Source organism: Daldinia loculata, assembly GCF_022478755.1.
Source record: "Daldinia loculata strain CBS 113971 unplaced genomic scaffold F4817scaffold_56, whole genome shotgun sequence".
Taxonomy (NCBI): domain Eukaryota; kingdom Fungi; phylum Ascomycota; class Sordariomycetes; order Xylariales; family Hypoxylaceae; genus Daldinia; species Daldinia loculata.
In genome coordinates, this window is record NW_026054910.1 from 189,819 (window position 1) to 209,669 (window position 19,851).

The 19,851-nt window shown below is 39.9% G+C and overlaps 4 protein-coding genes across 4 annotated transcripts; 2 read left to right on the forward strand and 2 right to left on the reverse strand.

Annotated features, from left to right (window-relative positions):
- Positions 1–466: 466 nt before the first annotated feature.
- F4817DRAFT_361073 (multidrug transporter) lies at positions 467–2,590 on the reverse strand (the record flags this gene model as incomplete). The annotated part of the gene is made up of 2 exons (XM_049306358.1): positions 467–1,838; positions 1,956–2,590. 2 exons carry the CDS (start codon positions 2,588–2,590, stop codon positions 467–469), a joined length of 2,007 nt encoding a protein of 668 aa, XP_049155801.1.
- Positions 2,591–9,339: 6,749 nt separating this feature from the next.
- Positions 9,340–10,889, reverse strand: F4817DRAFT_230704 (uncharacterized protein). Its single transcript, XM_049298914.1, has 3 exons — positions 10,203–10,889; positions 9,448–10,143; positions 9,340–9,346 (listed from the first exon to the last, which is right to left on the reverse strand). Exons 1-2 carry the CDS (start codon positions 10,822–10,824, stop codon positions 9,713–9,715), a joined length of 1,053 nt encoding a protein of 350 aa, XP_049155802.1. The 5' UTR covers positions 10,825–10,889; the 3' UTR covers positions 9,340–9,346; positions 9,448–9,712.
- Positions 10,890–11,856: 967 nt separating this feature from the next.
- Positions 11,857–13,063, forward strand: F4817DRAFT_348008 (uncharacterized protein). The gene is made up of 2 exons (XM_049304624.1): positions 11,857–12,304; positions 12,360–13,063. The coding sequence occupies exons 1-2, from the start codon at positions 11,916–11,918 to the stop codon at positions 12,946–12,948; spliced, it is 978 nt and encodes a 325-aa protein (XP_049155803.1). The 5' UTR covers positions 11,857–11,915; the 3' UTR covers positions 12,949–13,063.
- Positions 13,064–14,146: 1,083 nt separating this feature from the next.
- Positions 14,147–15,456, forward strand: F4817DRAFT_361075 (oxidoreductase; the record flags this gene model as incomplete). Its single annotated transcript, XM_049306359.1, has 3 exons — positions 14,147–14,155; positions 14,498–14,910; positions 14,964–15,456. 3 exons carry the CDS (start codon positions 14,147–14,149, stop codon positions 15,454–15,456), a joined length of 915 nt encoding a protein of 304 aa, XP_049155804.1.
- Between the last annotated feature and the right edge of the window lie 4,395 nt (positions 15,457–19,851).

Sequence of the window (19,851 nt, forward strand, 5' to 3'; positions counted from 1 at the left end):
ATTTCATTTAATAAATAAATGGGCTCTTTCATTCATCAATGTAGTAGTAGATATGGAAACCCTCCTGTTCAACGCCCTGTTCTACCAATCAGAACCGGAAGCCAAATAGACTCCAGCAGACGAGCACTCCTTGGAACAGTGAAGAAAGAAAAACCTCACACAAACGCCCAATGGAATGCCATCCCGACGTTTCAGTCCCGGCAGACCATGAGAAGAAACTCCGGTGCCTTGGGGTAATATAAAGACAGAAGAGCCCATCCACTACGATTGACTCTCTGCTAAAGACACATTGTAGTGTCTCTCCATCGCCGTCCCGCCCTTCATACTACTGTATATGTTTTATGTTAGTGTGTTATATGTACATATACAGCCCAATCACCCCGACGCGTTGTAGTAGTATCTTCTTCTAAGCGGTTTCCATATCATCATGAGTTGGTGGAATATGGTAATCTTAGTCGATTTTGCCCTATGGCCGGGGCTCCGTTGGTTGCGTCGGTAACGAAGCGATGGTGTTGAGGTTCTGGAGTCGGTGGTGGAGATGGTGGTGAGAAATTCCTTCCTCCTCGCTATCCTCGGACTTCCGATGATGGTCGGTACTGTTACGTCTGCTAGGGTTGCGGCTGGCCTGTCGGCTCTGACGTCGGCTTGCAGCCTGTGCGCTCGAGTAGTAAGAATTGTGTCGCGATGCCGACATGCGGTCACCAGGTCGCTTTTGCATGACTTCTAGGGTCGGTGCGTTTGGTGCTGTTGTGGGTCGAGAGTGGGTTGTCGACGTCTGCGGTCGTGTGTCACCTCCCGCTATAGACGGGCGATGGGAGTGGACGTGGTTGAGAGCGTGGCCGCCGAATTGGGCAGCGCCTTGAGCCAAGCTCTGAGCAAAAGGCGAGCGCTTACGCAGCGTCGGACCCTTCCAGTAGATGACGTATACGGCAATAACCAAAACGAATGCGATACAGAAGAGGATTGTTGACGCGTACTGCAGGTTCAGACCCTTCTCGGCACCAATGTTGGTATAGAAGGGAGTCGCCGGGAGGGTAAGGACACCAGCCAAGAAGTCACGCGCCCAGCCGTTACCACCAGTAGCCGAGGCAGAGTAAGGTCCGTACGCGCAAATCATGTAGTCAATTGTAGCCATGTAGATGGCGTAGTTGGCAATGCCAATTATGCACGTGCCGAACATAGAGCCGATCCAGTGTAGCGGCGGGCCACCGCTCGTCCAGGCGAAGATGATGAGACCGATAGGCAAGCATGGAACGAGCCAGAGCAGGAGAGAAAGACGGGACTCGTACTGGGCATGCTCGTCTTCGGGATGTTTTTCGCGACGCCTCTGATTCCGCTTAAAAGCCGGCAGGAAAAGAAGCCAACCGAATACATAACCGAGACCAATAGGGACAAAGGCGAGACCGATCTGCCAAGAGTTAAAGTCCCAGCGCTGATAAACTAGAGCGAATGACTGGATCTGCATGAAGATGAGGGCGTCCGAGAAACCAGAGAGTAGCGACAGCGTCAGCACTATAGGCTCAGTTAAGAACATGCGGAAGGGGCGGAGCCAGGTGTAAATGAGTTCCTTCAGCGTGAATCGACTCCAGAAAGATTCTATCTCATCGGGGCCGTAAACGTTGGGATCCTCGCCACTCTCGCGACGCTTCTTGGCAATCTTGTTCAGCATGATTGTCGTGCGTGTCTCGGGTACCGTGAAAAGATGCAATAGTTGCACAGACCCGCCGAAGATCAGCTGGATCCAGGTACACCACCGCCACGCCTGGTCCGGGGGAAGGGTCTCTACGAAACCACCTACGATCGGTCCGAGAATAGATCCGCCGACGGAAGAGAAGACACTATGAACGAATCGAAGTCAGTATGCATATCATTTATATCGGCCCGCCATATTGAATTAGAGGTTCTAAGACGAACGCTATCTAATATTCCACAGATCAAACGGATGGAAAACTTACATATAAGCCACGGCATATTGTTGTCTGTCGCTTTCGAACATATCGGCCACCATACCGAGTGTCACACTTCCTCCAGCGGTAGAAAGACCTCCGAGGGCTCTCCCGGCTAGCAGGCAGCCAAAGTTGGGAGCTAGAGCGACCGGCAGGGTGAAAATATTGACGAAAAACATAGAAGCCTGTAGGATAGGTTTCCGGCCGAACTCTTCAGACCAAGGAGCCCATAACTCACAGCCAAAAGCGTAGGTGATAAGGAAGATGGCTGCACCAAGACGGGCGGCTTGCTTGCTAACGTTGAATTCTTCCGAGATTCCTTCGAGGCCGTTCGAGTATAGAGAAGTGTTAAAGTTCATCGAAGTCTGGACGAGGAAGATGACGGTGAGAATCCACCACTTCTTCCACCAAGAGAAGGCAAAGCCGAGTTCACTCTCGCAGTCCTCTTCCTTTAATTCTCGCTTTCCGGTTTCCGTCTTAACCTTCTCCTTCTCGGCAACCTTTTCGGCGAGGGTCTGGTCGACGGTCGGGCCCACAACCGTGCGACCACCGTTGACGTGACCAACAGTCTCCTCAGAGCTGTAGGTCGGACGCTCGTTGTTAGGCCCGAACGTGGCGGGCCATTCTTTCGAGGCGCCCTCCATGGCTGCTTGACGGGCAGAGACACGCTGCAGCAGACGGGTCTTTAACGGAAGAGTAAGACGTTGAATCACTGAGCTAGAGGGTGTGTCCCCGCAATGAGAAACACTCTACCGGGACCACCCAGACCCGGCGGGAAGGGAGGGAAGAGAGGAGGGATATAATAAACAAATATAGATCAGGGAGATGTATGGTATGGAGGAGAGGAGGTATGATGTGGGTGGCTTGAGCGGCAGAGTTTGGCCCCGAGACAAAAGGCTGAAGAGAAACAGAGACTTTCGAATAACGCGCACGCCGGTCTGGGGATAGTCTCCAGTATATATACACGAGGAGACTGCATGGGCATGGGCATAGGCGCGGGCGTGGCTTTTATTAAAGGGCAATAACAAATAGCCAAGATACGTATGAGGTATGAAGTATAAGGTATAAGTATACAACCTAAAAAGAGACTAAGCGACTAATGGCTTAGAGAAGGCGAGACTGATAGAACTAGGACCTGACATGGAGGTAGAGAGAGCGACGGAAACCGCAAACAAAAAGTGGGAAGCCATCAAGGATCTCGGAGGCCAATCCAGTAACAATGAGGCAGTAGCAGTCAGCTTCTTTGCTTGTATCATACCTGCTACCTGACTTATTACTTCCTTGTAGTCGGTCAGTCCACACTTGCGGATGCTGATGTACGTTAGAAATGTGGAGACATGGGTAATAGGTAATGAATACTTGGAAAATGTATACCTGACTCTATCATCTACACGTACGTACATGATGTAGTTGATGTATCACGGTACATGCACGTAGTAAATATAGATAATATACACGTAAGTAAGGTAAGTAAGGTACATGTATCTAGCCGATGACAGTGGACGTATCTCGGGGTCGTCTATCTTGCTATGTTGTAGTTTGTAAACATAAAGGAATAGGTACATAACAAAAATAGTAAAAAAGGAGGTCGTCGGCGCTACTTCATCGACTACCGCATTTAGAGCTGGAACTACTGGTCCCTGCACGTTCCTCTCCCGTAGACGATGCTACCAGGACTACGCTACGAATCAGGTCAGGGATAAGATAGTTGGAAAGCAGCGAATTGGTCGAAATGGAGGAACTCGCATACAATTCGCGGCGGGCAATCGGGTGGAAGGGGAAATTTGGAATTGGGCTTCTAGCAAAGAAAATAGGCAGCTCGAGAGTGACTTTAACCCTTCGACCCGCGTTCATAGGTATGACGACAGCATTCGGCTGCAGGGTCTGCAGGTTGGGCTGCTCGATGTTTCCTTCGTCTGGCAGGCCGGTGGCTTGCTTTCAACCGAGGGAAATCGGGACAAATCCGACAAGACGAGATGTCCATTACGTTGGTAAGGTACGTTGGATATGTTAGATTGGGAATGTTGGATTGGATACGTTGGATGAGGAGAGCTGGCAAATCCGGGGCTCCCCCTTGGGGTCAACCGGATGTAGGATTCATGTCAGACGACCCCATGTCTATGCAGCCCGAGGCACACGCCTCTCGTGATTTTTGACATCCATTTCTCTGGGGAATGCGGGAAATAATTCATGTTTTATTCATTTCCCCCCTTGATTGTTTGGTTCTTTTTGTGGAAAAGCAGTTGGGGAAAAATGGGGGGAATGGGGAAGGAAAATGGGGGACACAGGGACAAGAAGCCAAAAAAAAAACTGCAAGTTTGGTACATAGTACACAGAAGAATCAGCTGCACGTGTACCTCCTACATAATGTACATAATAATGTATGAGGTATCCTATTCCGAATTATGTACGTCCCATATAATCGATGTATCTTTCCCTCTTAAGGTATTTCCTTCGCAAGTATCATGTACCTTCTTACTATTAATCTTACCCTCCATCACGCATTTTTTAAATGTACGCATTTACGCATACAGCTTTACCGAAGCGGGCACAAAGAAACTCGAAATCGCAGATGACCGAGACTAGACAATAGGAACTCGCAAACAAAGTGAGAATGACGGAGTCAGCCATAAGCCTCACCAACGAGATTACCATCTGATGTCATAGGAGCGGAGTACTCAATATGGGGAGTCCTTGGGGGGAAACTTTGGGGAGCCGTACGGGGAGTCTCATCACCGCTTCTCGCTTGATACCCTAACGTACGGATTACTTCTCGCCTATTTACCTGCTGCTACCTAGCTGCTACCTGGCTACGCAGCCTACGTTAGAGATGAATTCATCGGTGGGTAGCTTAAAGCACACGATCCCTTATACCCTTGTTTCGTCGATTACCGCCCTGTCCACGGTACCTAGCTTCGGCCTGCCTGGTCTGGCCTGTCTGGCCTGTCGACTACCGCGCATAGGCCCATTAAAATCCATCAAAGCCCATAAAATCCCACGAGAGCCCATAATAAAAAAGGTCAGATGGGTTGGGTTGCACCGGTTGCACACGACTCCACGAAAAAACACCGCAGAATTCCGCGATCCCGTCTTGACTTGCGTGCCTATGTAAAGGGCATACATGGCAACACGACCCCCCGCGAAAAGGAGGGCGCCATTGGACCTCGCTACTATATTTCGGTAACCAATTCGAACGCGAGAGACTTCTTCTAGTTGCGTACATGGAAACGACACGTTTGCTACCCAACAGCAAACTGCCGACTTATTACGTGGGGTTAGGCCTGTTCGACAACATTTCCTGACACAGTACTATGGTAGTCCTGGGGCTAGGTGTGGGCCGAGGTGAGGACCGGCGGAGCTGAAGTCACGAGAATCCACACCGTCACCTGTCCTTAAAAACCAATGGACAAAAAAGCACGAATCACGCTTTTTCAAGACGCCAATAAGAACGACAACGATATGGACGATTAAAAAAAAATTTGCGGCGAAAAGACAAGCCTCGGAATAGCAGCGCTAAGCTTCTTTACAACTTAGTGCCCGTCAACCATTGCCATATACGTCATCACGAACAGGCATAAATTGTCTAGCCTGCTGCGAATGGCGAGGATTCAGGGGCTAGTCTTTCTTTCCTGGTCCTTGCGCTAGCTTGATTCCTAACCGTATTTAAGTCTAGTAAGTCTAGGCAAACGCCACATCGGTGCTTCTGCGTATATACACTACGCTTGCGAATTAGTCACTCCTCTGCCGGCGCGGCGGCTTTCCCGTTTCTCTTTGAAAAGTCGCCGCCGCAACATGGATCGTGACCTTGGCACGCGCGGAATCGCGAGCTAGAGTTAGCAGAGTTACCTAGTTCGACGACGAAGTCGAGAGATCTTGGCGTGACCGTGACCTCACCGAATGGCCCACCAACTCGAACCGACTTCGTTAGAACTATTAGAATTACCTACTCGAGCTGTCAAGTCAAGCTTTTTGTCTTTTTTCGTGCTAGGATTCTAATCCTTGTAGACATGATAGCGTCCCCTCGTCATTGTCTGTTGTTTTATGATGCAAACAACTCCTATTCAATTATTCCGTGATTTTTCTAGAATTCCAATGTAGCACTTGTGAAGAAATCGCTCAATCCTAAAAAATGACTAAAATCGAGGAACGACGTTTCCCCTTGGTACTGCAAACGACTATCGTTGCCCTATAAGCACGTCGGTCATTGATTATTAGACGCTATCAAGGCTACATACATAGTGTATAGTCCGCACGTCCGCCCCATGCTTTTCGGTCCGGGATACTATGTTAGTCCCGCCAATCCTTACGCCAACCAGTGAAGAATCGAACAATCGAAATACCCAGTCGAGCCTAGTCGACCTTTTACGCATGTGCCTCCGACATGCCTCCATGCCTCGCAACGAGTTATCCTACGCTGGGTAACCCGTTCCAAGACCGGTTCTCACATATTTGGAAATAGTTCGGCCTCTAGAACATTGACGAAGCTTCGAGTTTTCTTTGAGTCTTTTTTCTTCGCTGTTTTGCATATATTACACAGTCACTAGACTTTAAAAACAACAAAGCGAATTCTATTCCATGAACACCAACACTAGGATTCATACGATTCCTGTCAGATGACGATAGGCATTCCGAGACGTCATCGGCGGAAATTATTATAAGGTTAAACTAGTTCAAAAGACAAAAGGTTACCGGCAAATAGCGGGCTCATCACTACGTAGCTTCTCCAGACCCCGACAGTTAATATGATAACTACATACACAGTTTGTAATTATCTACTTCCAACCTTAACCTTCCGGGCTGGACCGATTCTGAGACACTTCCTGTCCGCGTTCGGTCAACACCAGCTGGAAGAGCGGATATTCATATCTTCTGCGACCGGAATATTTACACAGTAGTTGGAATGTGGAGTTGATCCGAATATGAGTGAGCCTAGAGGTTAGCCGTGATGGTTTCTTCCGCATGCCACACCTTAACTTTTAAGCGAAGCGCGGAGAGTCTTAAGTAGGAGCCGCAACTAGACTTTAATTTTACTACATAAACGTAACGTGACTTCGCCTAGGCTTATCAGGTTACCCGCCGCATTAGTTAGGACGCTAAATGAATGGGCCATGAAATAGCAGTCCTTAACAAGTTTCAACTTCGTACACTAGGAACCGGCGTATTGATGATCGCAGCGAACCAAGAACAGAAGATAGAGTTGCCACCAACAAATCGACACTGGCAAATAATAATGAACCCAGTATCTTGGGATAGACGCTAGCCTGAGCGATAAAAGTCGACAACACATAGGGGGTACGATATACGATAATAAGCTCTGATGGTCAGAGTAGCGTAGTACCGGCTACGAAAATCCAGAACAGGACAGATACCTATGAGGATATAGTCGAATTAAGCGTATCCGTGAGATGTAAGGACTTGACGGCTGAGAAAAGGTCAGTAAATGAAGCGACAGCCTAATGAATTATTTCTTATCTATCTCTTCTCTTGTCCCGGTATAGAATATGACTACCGGAGTCTGTGGGTCTTTCGTAGAAATGTATTTCTCATCATGTTACACCAAATCTCCTCGATCCGTAGCACTGGAAAGCGACGACTCTTCCAACCGCTCGGAATCGGTCGACGTCACGGGATCTAAAGTTCTCTCTCTAGCTCATGGGTCGACTCTGATCCCCTTGAGGAAGCTAACTTTGAGTCTGGACCGAGCCCCCTCACCTACTCTCGGTTGAGACGAATACATGCAAGACATGCATAGCTAAACCAAATGAGACGGACTTCGGAATAGTCCAGAACTCGTAGCCTGCAGGACGTATGCTTGCGCAGTATGCAAGAGGCGAACGTTAGGCAAGGACGAGCCTGCATATAACTGCGGCCGTCATAGGGTGGGCAAGATATGCTAACGCTCACACCCCCTCCCCCTCAACGAGACAAATTTCGAAGCCGAATACTAAAGCAAGATCTATCAGGCACAATCGTTGCTACACAGTCAGATGTCAGATTCAGATTTGTGGGAAATCTTGACCAGTACTGCCCACGTCGCTGCGCTTGGTTGGGGTAATACCGGCCAAAATACTTCCGCCCGTGATACATGACCTTCAAGATTATCCTTATACAACCGTTACACGTAAGTCGTGGTTTATTTGAACATATCAAAAAGGTCAGCCATAGGTTCGATGAATAAAATTTTGTCGAAATATATTACAAATAAGACGGCCTGAGAATCGAAGTACGGTGAGCATCAATTACAGACTTCTCCATATCACAAGTGGCTTATCGGGCATTCGAACAGGCTGCACCAGAATGAGTAAGCTGACTTGGCGAACGACGACAATATTTAATATCGTAGCCAAGTCGCACAAGCTATCGGGTTCAGCCCGGTAACCAAGGACTACCGGGAGTTGGGGGGCGCGACGGTGTGTAATACTAATGGCACAGTAACTATGGGACCGTGCCACGGCTTTTTGTACTGCATCGACGACATTCCCATCAACCTAATCAGATCGAGACCAGGTTTATAAATCAATATGAAATCCAGTCGTAGGTACTCGACAATCACTCGCTCTTACGATTAAAGACAAGTTACTTCGGAGCCTCCACGGCAATTCAACAGCCCCCAAATCCTTTGTCGTAGCTAGTCTCAATTGTCAGACCCCTATCCGTGCTTACCACTCGGCTTACAATCCGTTACGGTTGAGTTGGATACGTAATCTATACCGACAGATTATATTCGCAACGCTGAGCATTGCCGACGATAGCATCTGTACGTAGACAAAGTGCTGTGATGTTTTAATAAACACGCTATCTGAAGAAAAATCATCTCGCTCCTTAGATCCTCTTTGAGGTTGAGACAGTAGGCGGCAAGACGGCAAGCCAGAAAGTCGAATATACGATTCGCAAGCCTCAGCACACATATATCGTTCCATCTCAAACCGTAGCACTCATGCAGTAACACAAGACGTGTAATAAGACCGCATTCGAGGCCATTCGTAATTTATAATTTCCAACTCCAATATCCTAGAGGTCTTACAGAATAACAAGCTTCCCATGCAATACATATCCTAGTATACTTGCTCCAAATAGACGCTAGCTCTGCAGTCAAGCAAGGGTGACGGCACGGGTGATCTTCAACGCTCTAGATCCTTTTGAATCCTTCCCGAACAATCACGTATGCAAGTTCCAATTTGGCGATTCGAGATTGGGCAGTCCGTAACTCGTATTATTTCGGACGTCTGTTCTGCGCGTCTGGACTGATTCCCGAAACTCCATTCGGACCTGTCCGCCGGCCTTGCATATCTGATCATGTAGGTAAGTAGGTACGTTGTCGTCGCTGAGAGGTTGATGGTTTCGACGGTGGCGACGTACCATGGTTGGTCGATTTCAATTGTCTACACGGCGGGCGAATACTGATGGCAGACAAGGTTAGCGATCAGATCTCGTGGTCGAAAGAAGATTACGGTTTGCTATTCGACTAGGGTTTGAGTTGTCATGGATTCCGATGTCTTACCTAGGTCGGGAATCACGGCGCATGCTGTTGCCGCAATGGGCTGACAGCAACAGTAACGTAAGAAAGTAATAATGCAGCTAGTTCGATATCATCCGGGACCGACGAAATCGGCAGAACCCTAAATGTGTACCAAGTGAGGGGAACATGAGAGACTTGAACTACAAGTCTCTTTCGAGTGTTTATGACCGGGGTCCGCGCAGAGGAAATGAAAAGAATTGTCTCTCATAGACTCGCTAATATCATACCGAAATTTCCAAATGGCTTCCTAGAATATGCGAGCAGCACTGGATTGCCAACTATCAAAGTACACGTCTTTGAATTCCTGGTTGTCGATGGCTGTTTGGGTCTTCGTAGGCTCGAGATCGCCCCCATTTTCAGCGGCCTTCTCAATAGGCTCGCAAACCGCGTTATTTTCATCTATAGATGCTGGCTGGCGTAGGGTAGGTGACGACGCAGGGCGAGGCGGTCTCTTGCTCACGTGCCATTCTTGATTCGCACCGGTACACTCTGGGATAGAATCCTCGGGCACCTCAACTAGACCACCGCCGGGTCCGGGGACAAAATGGCGGGCAGGAAGGATCTCAACCTCGTAAATAGGTTGGATTCGATGGTATACGTTATGATTGTGGATCTCGCGGTATATCCGTTCTTCCAGAATCTCGTGCACCTGTGGGCGAATGGTTTCGTGCGTAACCGCTAGCGGATATGTTTAGCTAACTAGATTTTCCAGAGTTATTAGAGCGGGCTGGACTCACCCGGAGCATAAGTGATAGTCTCGTCGGTATCTATGGTATCCCTGAGGTCTATGGCGGTCTTCTCACTCTCCGCACCACCACGTTCTCCTGGTCGAGTAGCGTTATCCTCCTTGTTAAGTATCTCTACGCGACGGTCCGGCTCCCTTGTAGATTGAGCTAACTGTCCGTCTTTACTGTGTTGTATTTCTGTTGACGATTTTTTTGGTCCCTCTTCCGTGCTGGCCAGTTTATCGGAGTAAAAGTGCCCAGACATATCGTTCCTGGACATATCTTTCCTAGGATTCTTTACCAACACATTTCTCTGACGCTCCGGGATTTTCTCAATCGACGTTCGCGAGTTTGGTTGTACTGAGACGGGGCTACTTGTATTTGTATTTGTTAAGTGCTGAGAATTGGAACTCTTGTGTTTGTTGGTTTCACGTTCCACCGGGCTCTCATTACACCTTGACAAATTAAGACCGGTGATATGTCGATCTTTTATAGTCGATTGGCCCCCATAAGATCGGAGGCTTCGTCGGGTGTCCGACAGCCCCGCCGTATTCCTCTCGGGGGGGACCGGACTTTCCTCATCGTAACTTCGTCTCCTAAGCAGAGTCCTAAGCAGAGCTTTAAGTCGACGCATAGTACGAGGAATAGATTCGTGAGTAGAAGTGACGAAATAAAAGCCCCGGTACCTCCTTGGGCAATATTAGTTAGCTTAAGATTGGCTTAACCCACCAAAAAGAAAAGTCAGTTATTTTCTTAGAGCTAATATAAGCGCTGCTGTAAGTTGGTATTAAAGATTTGTGAAATATCTATGAAAGCTTGTGTTTGGTAGGCTAGAAGGAATGCGTGGATCATAACATCATCTCTAAATCCGTCATGACAAATGGGTAATTCGTAAGTTTAAACGTCACCATGTAAGTAGTGGTCTATGAGGCGTCATATCATCTTACTACAATTTAGGAATGACAGCTGGCTGGCGTAGGAATGTTAGACGGAAATTCTTTAAACTCGGCACGTAGGTCTTCAAGCTCTCCTCAAAGGTCACCGCAAAGCCGCATCTAATAAAGGCTATGTGACAAGCGCATTGATTTACCTTTAGGTAGGTAAAGAAGATCAGGGTCTGGAGTTCAGGATGGCTCAGGCTAAGATCGATTACGACATGGCCGAGTCAATCGAAGCATTTCCGAGACTCTAACTCGCGAGAACCAAGGAATTTGACTCTCACTTAGCACTAGCACGTAGCCGTCTCGACTTAAGTAAACCTGTCGCGAAGATAGTTACTCGCTGAAGAAAAGATAGCACTGCATCCGGATATGCTTAGAATGCAAGACGTCATTATTGTCAACAGATTAGCAACCGTTCAAGCTACGATATCATTTACTTCCTCCTGTCATAATTATATTGCGGCATAGCCTGCGTGTAGTATTGGATCCTTGACGTACATTCCTCCACTTCGCCGAATCCACTCACCCCGTCCGATTTAGCCGCATTGACGTGATTGGATACTCCAGTAGATAATGGCCTAATTCGGTAACTCCCAACTAAGGACGAATGTTGACGGCGATTCTGGAGTCTAGGTTGTTGTCCATTACGTCGATCATTTATCTATCTCATTATATAAAACCCTTTCTTTTCAATGGTACATCGTTTAATCCTTCTTCATCCAACAAATTCCTTCTGTCTACCATCTTCCATCTCTGTTCAACACCTCTCATAATCCTATTCGATATGAACAAGACTAAGGAAGTAATCCGTGACTTCATCGGCAATTCTGGTCACCATGATACTACCGTACATGAATCGGTTGAGCCAGCCGTTAAGAAGGAGACCATCAAGCCAAGGGAACACGAGGAGGTCAACACCGCTGTGAATAAGGAAATCCACCAAGATCATTATCACCGCACTGTACAGCCAGTTCATGATCAAGAAATCCTCCCCGAGCAGCACCAGCACAAAATCGGGGCGGTCCAACATCGAGACTATGACCACAGGGACCACGACACCACAAAGAGGGCGTTGGCCGCCGAGAGTGAAAAGTTCAGAGACGAACAAGTCGTCCATGGTACCAAACACACCCAAAGTCATGCCCCTACAGTCCAGGGAGAGCATGTTCACCAGTAGGTTCTCTTAACCGAGCAGTCAATTTGTAGTGTAAAGCTAACACCTTAAAAGTCATGTCCACGAGACAGTACAGCCTGTGCTTCACAAAGAAACAATTCAGCCTAGCGTAGTCCATACTACGGTGCCAATTCACGAGACTCACCACAATCCTGCTCAGCACCACTCTACAACCTCCTTGCCTCCGGTCAGCGCAGAAGAATACCGACAGCACGGAGGCGCGTTAGCTGGGGAAAAGGAGCGCTTTGATGCTTTCGAAGGCGAGCCAAAGACTATTCGAGGGACTCTCGAGACCATGCACGAGAAGGGTACTGGTCTCAACAACCCCCCGGATGGCGTTTTTCATGGGGATTTTGACCCCCTAGATGGAGGCCGAGACCACCAAGTATCTGGCGGGTCAAAGACTGGTCGGGCTTCTACTATAGGCGCAGGCGCAGGTGTAAATCAAGGCATGTCCAACCAGTCTTCTGCTCAGAGGGAATATCGCGATACTGCTAGAGTGACATCGGGTAATCTGGAAACAGAACGCCACTCCAACGCTTCCAGAACTACGGGAACCGCGAAGGAGCAACCGAGCCTTTTGAACAAGTTGAATCCCATGACAGATTCGAACGGGGATGGAAAGGCTGGATTTATGAAATGATAGTAACGAATTGGAGAATTAGTTAACGGTAACGAAGGGGTACCTATGTGTGGAGATTGGGTTAACTCGAAGCAAAGGACATGTTATATTAACTCAATACAATAATAACTGCAGCAAACTACTTTAACCTGAGATTCTTAGTCGTTTAACTGCTATTGGTGATCAAAGAGTGCCATTAGTTACATTGTAGTTGACAAAAGAGCATTAAGATTGAAGATTAAAAAAATTATGCTTGATTTTATTTTATATAGTATATTTATTGTTAAAGAGAGTAACGGATACACATATCTCGTATTAGACATGCGTACAAAGTATAAGCCTTGTACATATCGTATAACCCTAAAGGCTTTAAATCATAGTATAACGCTTTTGCACGGCTTTAGGTAAAGACACCGGTATAGTGGACTTAATTAAAAAAAACCAAGAGAAAAATAGTTAAGATCTAAAAATTCTCTTGAATGTATTCAGACCGACTAAACATGAATCCATCATGAAATCGTGGCTGTTAAAAATGGACAAAGATACCATGACATTGACAAAACTATCTAACTTGGGTACTCTTGGGTTCCTGATGGCACAATACCACCTAAGATTTGCAATCCAACCTAGGTTCGGAATTAACTATTTGTGACTTACATCCATCCTATGTAATCGGGATTATCAAGTTTTTTCTCATCCCCGACACCATTGGACTTTAAGGCCGTACGAGATGCTCGATTCGCTTAAGCGCCAAGTAACCTCAAAAACAATCTCCTTGGGTTTGATTAGTTTAAACCAATCATCTATGCAATTCCTGAGTAGTATACGGGTTTACTCTGTCTCTATTGAATGCTGGGTTGTCGTTGTTGAGTGGAGAATTACATTACCAAGGGCCTTGAAAGGAATCAAGAGTCGTGTACCATGTACAATAATACATATATATCGCTACCGTATAGACGAAACCTGGATAATACATGAATTATATACCTTGAGGAAACTGTAACGGCTATATAACCAGTTAGGGGATTGACAACCAAGGAAAGTTATAACTGTCGGAATAATGAAGTAAAAAAATTGCAGAAAGCCGCCACGATTTGAATCGTACGTGATGAAGTACGCAGGATGGCGCCACGATCCGAATAAGGAGTCTAGATGTAGGTGACATCGTGACCGACAGGGTCGGATCGAAAAAAAGGGGGAACTACCATTCGCGTCTTTCATGGCGAACGCAATAGTTCTCTCCGGGGCGTGACGAGTGATAACGTAGCCTGCTACCTACCTGATTTATGGTTAAATAAGTCTCTGACTGCGACCATGCTTGGACATCCTCAGACTAAAGCATCGACATAGAGTTAAAGGCAGAAGTTGAGCATCTATCTCTGCTCCTACTTTCTTGTTATTCACAGTCTATAAATACCGGGTTAACATAGGTCTTACCTTCACCAGAATGCGCTTCCTTTCCTCATTGCCCCCGTTTATGGGCCTGTTAAGCACAGGATTAGCCCAGAGTATGAATATCTTTTCGCAAGACGATAGACTCGCAGAGATGGCTAATATATAACATACGGAGCAAAATGCTGAACTGATAGACCCTGTTAATCACTTCAAAGATATGAATTTATCACCGCCAGCCCAAGGCTTCCCTATTCTCCAGACCAGCTTCGATGTACGCCCAGACTGCGGCGAGGACAGCTACAGAGGAACGGGCCGCCTTCAAGGTCTCAAAATTTTAATAACGGGTGGAGACTCGGGAGTTGGAAGATCAGTCGTCATCGCATTTCTCCGCGAGGGAGCTAATGTGGCTATCAACTATCTCCCAGAGGAAGAGCCTGACGTGGACGACCTTGCTGATTTCCTGAGCGGCGAAGGATTATCATTCGAACGCATTCCTGGAGACTTACTCAACGAGACTTTCTGCACGGAGTTGGTCCACGAGGCGGCGAATCGTCTTGGAGGGATTGATATCATGGTTCAAAATGCGGCGTAGGCTAATGAGCTAACCCTAGAGCATATCGGTTTGACTAACTGGCCGCTAGATACTCTGGGATCCTCGCAGGCTCGAAATGGCAACCTATCACGAACCAGTCCACCGAACAACTGGAGCGGATCTACCGCACCAACGTCTTCGCGAACTTCTTCCTAACCCGTGCGGCCGTGCCTCTACTACCCCGAGGTGGTAGTATAATCCTCACCACTTCTGATATCGTCAACTCACCAGACAGCAACGCAGTAGACTATGGCTCAAGCAAGGCTGCTATTAGTTATATGATCCGCAGCCTCTCAGTGCAGCTCGCCCCTCGGGGTATTGGGGTAAACGGTGTTGCTCCAGCCCTTATCTATACCCCTTTCTTGGCCAGTGCTGGCTTTACGGCGGAGGCAATCGCCCAGGTTGCCGCATCAAATCCATATGGTCGTATAGAGCAGCCGGGTGAGTTGGCGCCGATATACGTCAATCTGGCCGACCCCTTGGAGACATACACGAGCGGAAATATCTGGTCGGCTAGTGGTGGCGTGCCTGGACCTGTCTAAAGAAATTAAATGGATGGTTGAACCCATAACATCTCAAGAGGGTGATTAATATCATGCTAGTAGTAATAGGCCTTGTGCTGTTGGATACATGGTTACGGTAATATTTATGTATATTGATCACAACTTATACGAATAGTTGTTAGGAACCCATAACAGATTCTAAGAGTTCTCCACGAAGAAAAGAACAGCCTAAGTGGATACTAGTTACCGGTATAGACAGATATATTCAACATGTGTATTTATTTATCGCTGAAGCTTATACGATAAGCTGAAACTCTGAACGTTGATAAAGTCTGAGCAGATGATGATAGGTGTTTGACTATGATCTTTAAGGCTGTAGATCCCCTTGAAAAGTGATGGGAGAAATCTCGATAGGTTAGATTCGAATACATCCGTTAAGTGTTAAATTTAACTTGTAAATCTAAATTAAAACACTGTTACTGGGGCCACCCGTATAAGGGCCACTTTAAAAACGCAACGCGTTCGCAATAAAGTTTACATATAAATTATTATATAATTAAACCAATTTTAAATCAATTAAAAAATAAAATTTATTATTTCATTTTTTATTTTTTAATAATTTTAAAATGTTTATTTTTTTAATTTAATTACGTTATATTATAATAATAAATAATGGTTTTAAAAACGTATTTTTATAATAAACGTTTAAAAAATATTTTATTTTATAATATTATTTTATAAATTAAATATTAAACCGTAATATATAAAAAAAAATATTTAAAAAATTATTAAAACTTATTTAAATATTAAAAAAATAAATTAATTAAATAAATTATTACATTAAATTATATTAATTACGCATTATTTTTATATTAATTTATAATTATTAATTTGTTAATTTTAATATATATTAATATAAATAATTTATAATTTATTATTTTAATATAAAAACGGTTAAAATTTATTTAATTAATTATAAATGCATTAATAACGTTATAATTAATAATATTAATATTTCTTTAATCATATATATAACATTAATAAAATAAAAATAATAAAAAAAGTTAAAAATAACGAAATAATTATCGAAAAAATTTATACAAAATATATTATTATTTAAAATTATAATAATAAAATTTAAACGTTATTAATTAAATATATTAATAATAATAACCGATTTTTAAATTTTTTTATTATATATATAAATAAAAACGTATAATAATAATGGTTTTTTAATAATAAAAATGTTAAATTTAAAAATTAATAATTTATTACGTTTTTTAATAATTAAATTAATAATAATATTATATTTTAATAATTTTATAAAATCTTTTTAAAAAAACAAAATTGTTAAATTAATAATAATAAAAATTATTAATTTTAAACGGTTATAATAATTATATAATATTAAAAAAAATTTAAAAAAATTTTATAAATATAATTTACATTATTTTTATTTTAATACATTTATTACATATTTTATAAATTATTAACGTAAGTGTATTTTTATTTATAAAATAAAATTATTATCGTAAATTTATTAAAATATATTAATTATATTATAATAATAATTTTAATAAAAAAGTTTTATTATAATTTATTAAATAATTTAAAAAAAATAATTAATTAAAAATAATATATTAATTAATTAAAAAATTATAATAAATTATTAAATTACCGGTTTATATTTTAAAAAACTTTTAACGTTATTTTAATAATTTTTTATTTTAAGTGATTTTAAATTAAAAATTTAAATTAATTTAAAAAGTTATACCTTTTTAACCACACCATTTTTTAATTAATTATAACCCCGGAACAATTTTTTAAAACAATATAAAATTTTTAATTTAAAGTTTTATTAAAACTTACTTTTTTAAAAATTAAATTTATGGCATAAAAAATTATTAAAATTATTATTAAAATTATTATAATATTAACGCGTTTTTATTAATTTTATTATTAAATTTATCGATTAAACATATATATTTTAAATTAAAATTAATTATAACATTAATTGTAATATCGGTTATATCGGTTATATTAATTATAACGCATTAATTATAACGCATCGGTTATAACATGCGTTATAACACGCGTTAAAACATAATATTTAAAAATATAAAATTATACAAATATATAAAAAAGGTTTAAATAATAATATTATTAAATTAAAATTAAAATAAAAAATATTTTATACGTAATATTATATTATTAATTAATTTATTAATTATGTTATTAATTATGTTAATTATATTAATTTTTTACCATTTTTTTATTAAATATTTTTTTAACGTTAAAAATTAATATATAATAACGTAACGTCGTATAAATATAAAAAAAAGTTAAAAAAAAATTAATAATAATATTAAATTATTAAAAAAAAAACTTTTTTATACGTTATTATAGTTTATTAAATTGTTAAAAACGTTATTTTTTATTTTTTTTTAATAATTTTATACTGTTAAAATGACAAGGTTTTGTATGTATTACGTAATAAAAAAAAGGTAATTAAATTGTATTGTTTAATTGGTTTAAGTTTATTAAATAAAGTAAAAGATTTATTAAATGGAAAAAATATTTATTTACATGTGTGTAAATTTTGCGTAAGCGGTGTGTGTTGGCACAACCTTAGTCACGTGGCATGCCACATGACTAATATTTTAACATATATTAAATATTTTTTATAAATTTAAAGTAATTTTAAATTTAAATTTATAAAACGTTTTATTTATAACTTATAAATATAATTACACAAGTTATACGTTACGTGGCGTTTATAACGTTAATAAACGTAAATAAACGTAACCCGTTTATAAAACAAATTTAAGTTTAAAATCATTTAAAATAAATAATTTTAAACTTAATTTTTATTAAATTAATTAATTTTATTAAATAATTTAAAAATTTTACTTTTATGTAATTACTTGTATTTTACGCGTTTTTACGATTTTAATAAAACATAATAAAATCATTAATAATTACATTAATATTATTTTAATTATCACTTAATTATATGTATTAATTATTTAATAATTTTTAATTTTAAAATAATTAATTTTATTAAAAAAATGGCTTTTACGCATTTAAAAACGCTTTTAAATTTATAAAACTTTAATATTTTAATAAATAAATTAATTAAAATTAATTTAACGTTTAAAAAATTTATAATAAAACTTTTATTTAAAAAATTTAATAAAATATTTAATAACATTACCGTAAAATTAATAATAATAAAAATTTACGTTAATTATTTAAAAAAAATATTAATAAATGTAAAATTATAAAAATAACGTAAAATATTATTAAACTTAAATTTAACGTTTATAAATATTAAAGTTATTATAAAAAAAAATTTAAAAAATTTAAAAATTAAATAATATAATTATAATTAATAATTTTAATGTTAATTTTAAAAATAATGTTTTATTAATTAAATTAATAAAAAAAAATTATATTATTATTAAAATATAATAAATTATAAATTAATTAAATTTAATTTAATTAAATATTATTAATTTAAAGTTAAAGTTTTTATTTTAAAAGTTTAAAAATTTAAAATAACTTTTATATAAATAATTTTAATAACGGTATTTTTATTTTAATAAATTTAAATTATAAATTTAAAATTATTTATATAATTATATTTTTTTTAATTATAAAACTTTTTAACCAATTATAACTTTAATATAACTTTAAAAATAATTTTAAATTTATGGTTTAAAGTAATTTAAACGATTTTTATTACATTAAATTATTTAACATTAAAAATAACATTAAAAATAACATTAAAAATAACATTAAAAACAATAATATTAACGCATTTAAAATAAGTTTTAATTAATTTAAAACATTTATTAACTTTATTATTAATAAATATACGCGTTTTAAAACTTTTTAAAATGTTAAAATTAATTATAATATTAATCGTAATTTTATAACTTTAATTATAACATTAATTATAACGTTTTTAATAATATACCACGTTAAAACTTATAATATTATAACATAATATTATATAAATATATAAAATAATAAAAAAACTTTAATAATTAAATTATTAATTTTTAATTAAAAACAAATGTATTTTTAACATAATTATAAATATATATATAAATATAAATATTATTTTAACATATAATTACGTATTTTTAAACGTTAAAACTTACAATATTATAACGTAATACCGTATAAATATATAAAAAAATAAAAAAATAAAATAAATATAATATTAACTTTAAATCATAAAAATAAAAATTATTTTATACGTTATTATTAAATATTAAATTATTATAAATATAAAGTTTAATTTTTAAAAAAACTTATTTTAACGTAGTTAAAAACGCTTAAATTATCTTAAACTAAAATTCGTTAAAACTCGCACTTTTTGTTACCTTTTTAAGCCTTAAACCCACAGATACAATGACACAGGCCAAG

Coding starts and splice junctions, on each gene's coding strand:
- F4817DRAFT_230704 (XM_049298914.1), bottom strand. CDS start 10,824: ATGCGTCGACTTAAAGCTCTGCTTAGGACTCTGCTTAGGAGACGAAGT. Junction 10,144..10,202: donor GACTATCACTTATGCTCCGG/GTGAGTCCAGCC, acceptor CATATCCGCTAG/CGGTTACGCACGAAACCATT.
- F4817DRAFT_348008 (XM_049304624.1), top strand. CDS start 11,916: ATGAACAAGACTAAGGAAGTAATCCGTGACTTCATCGGCAATTCTGGT. Junction 12,305..12,359: donor CAGGGAGAGCATGTTCACCA/GTAGGTTCTCTT, acceptor ACACCTTAAAAG/TCATGTCCACGAGACAGTAC.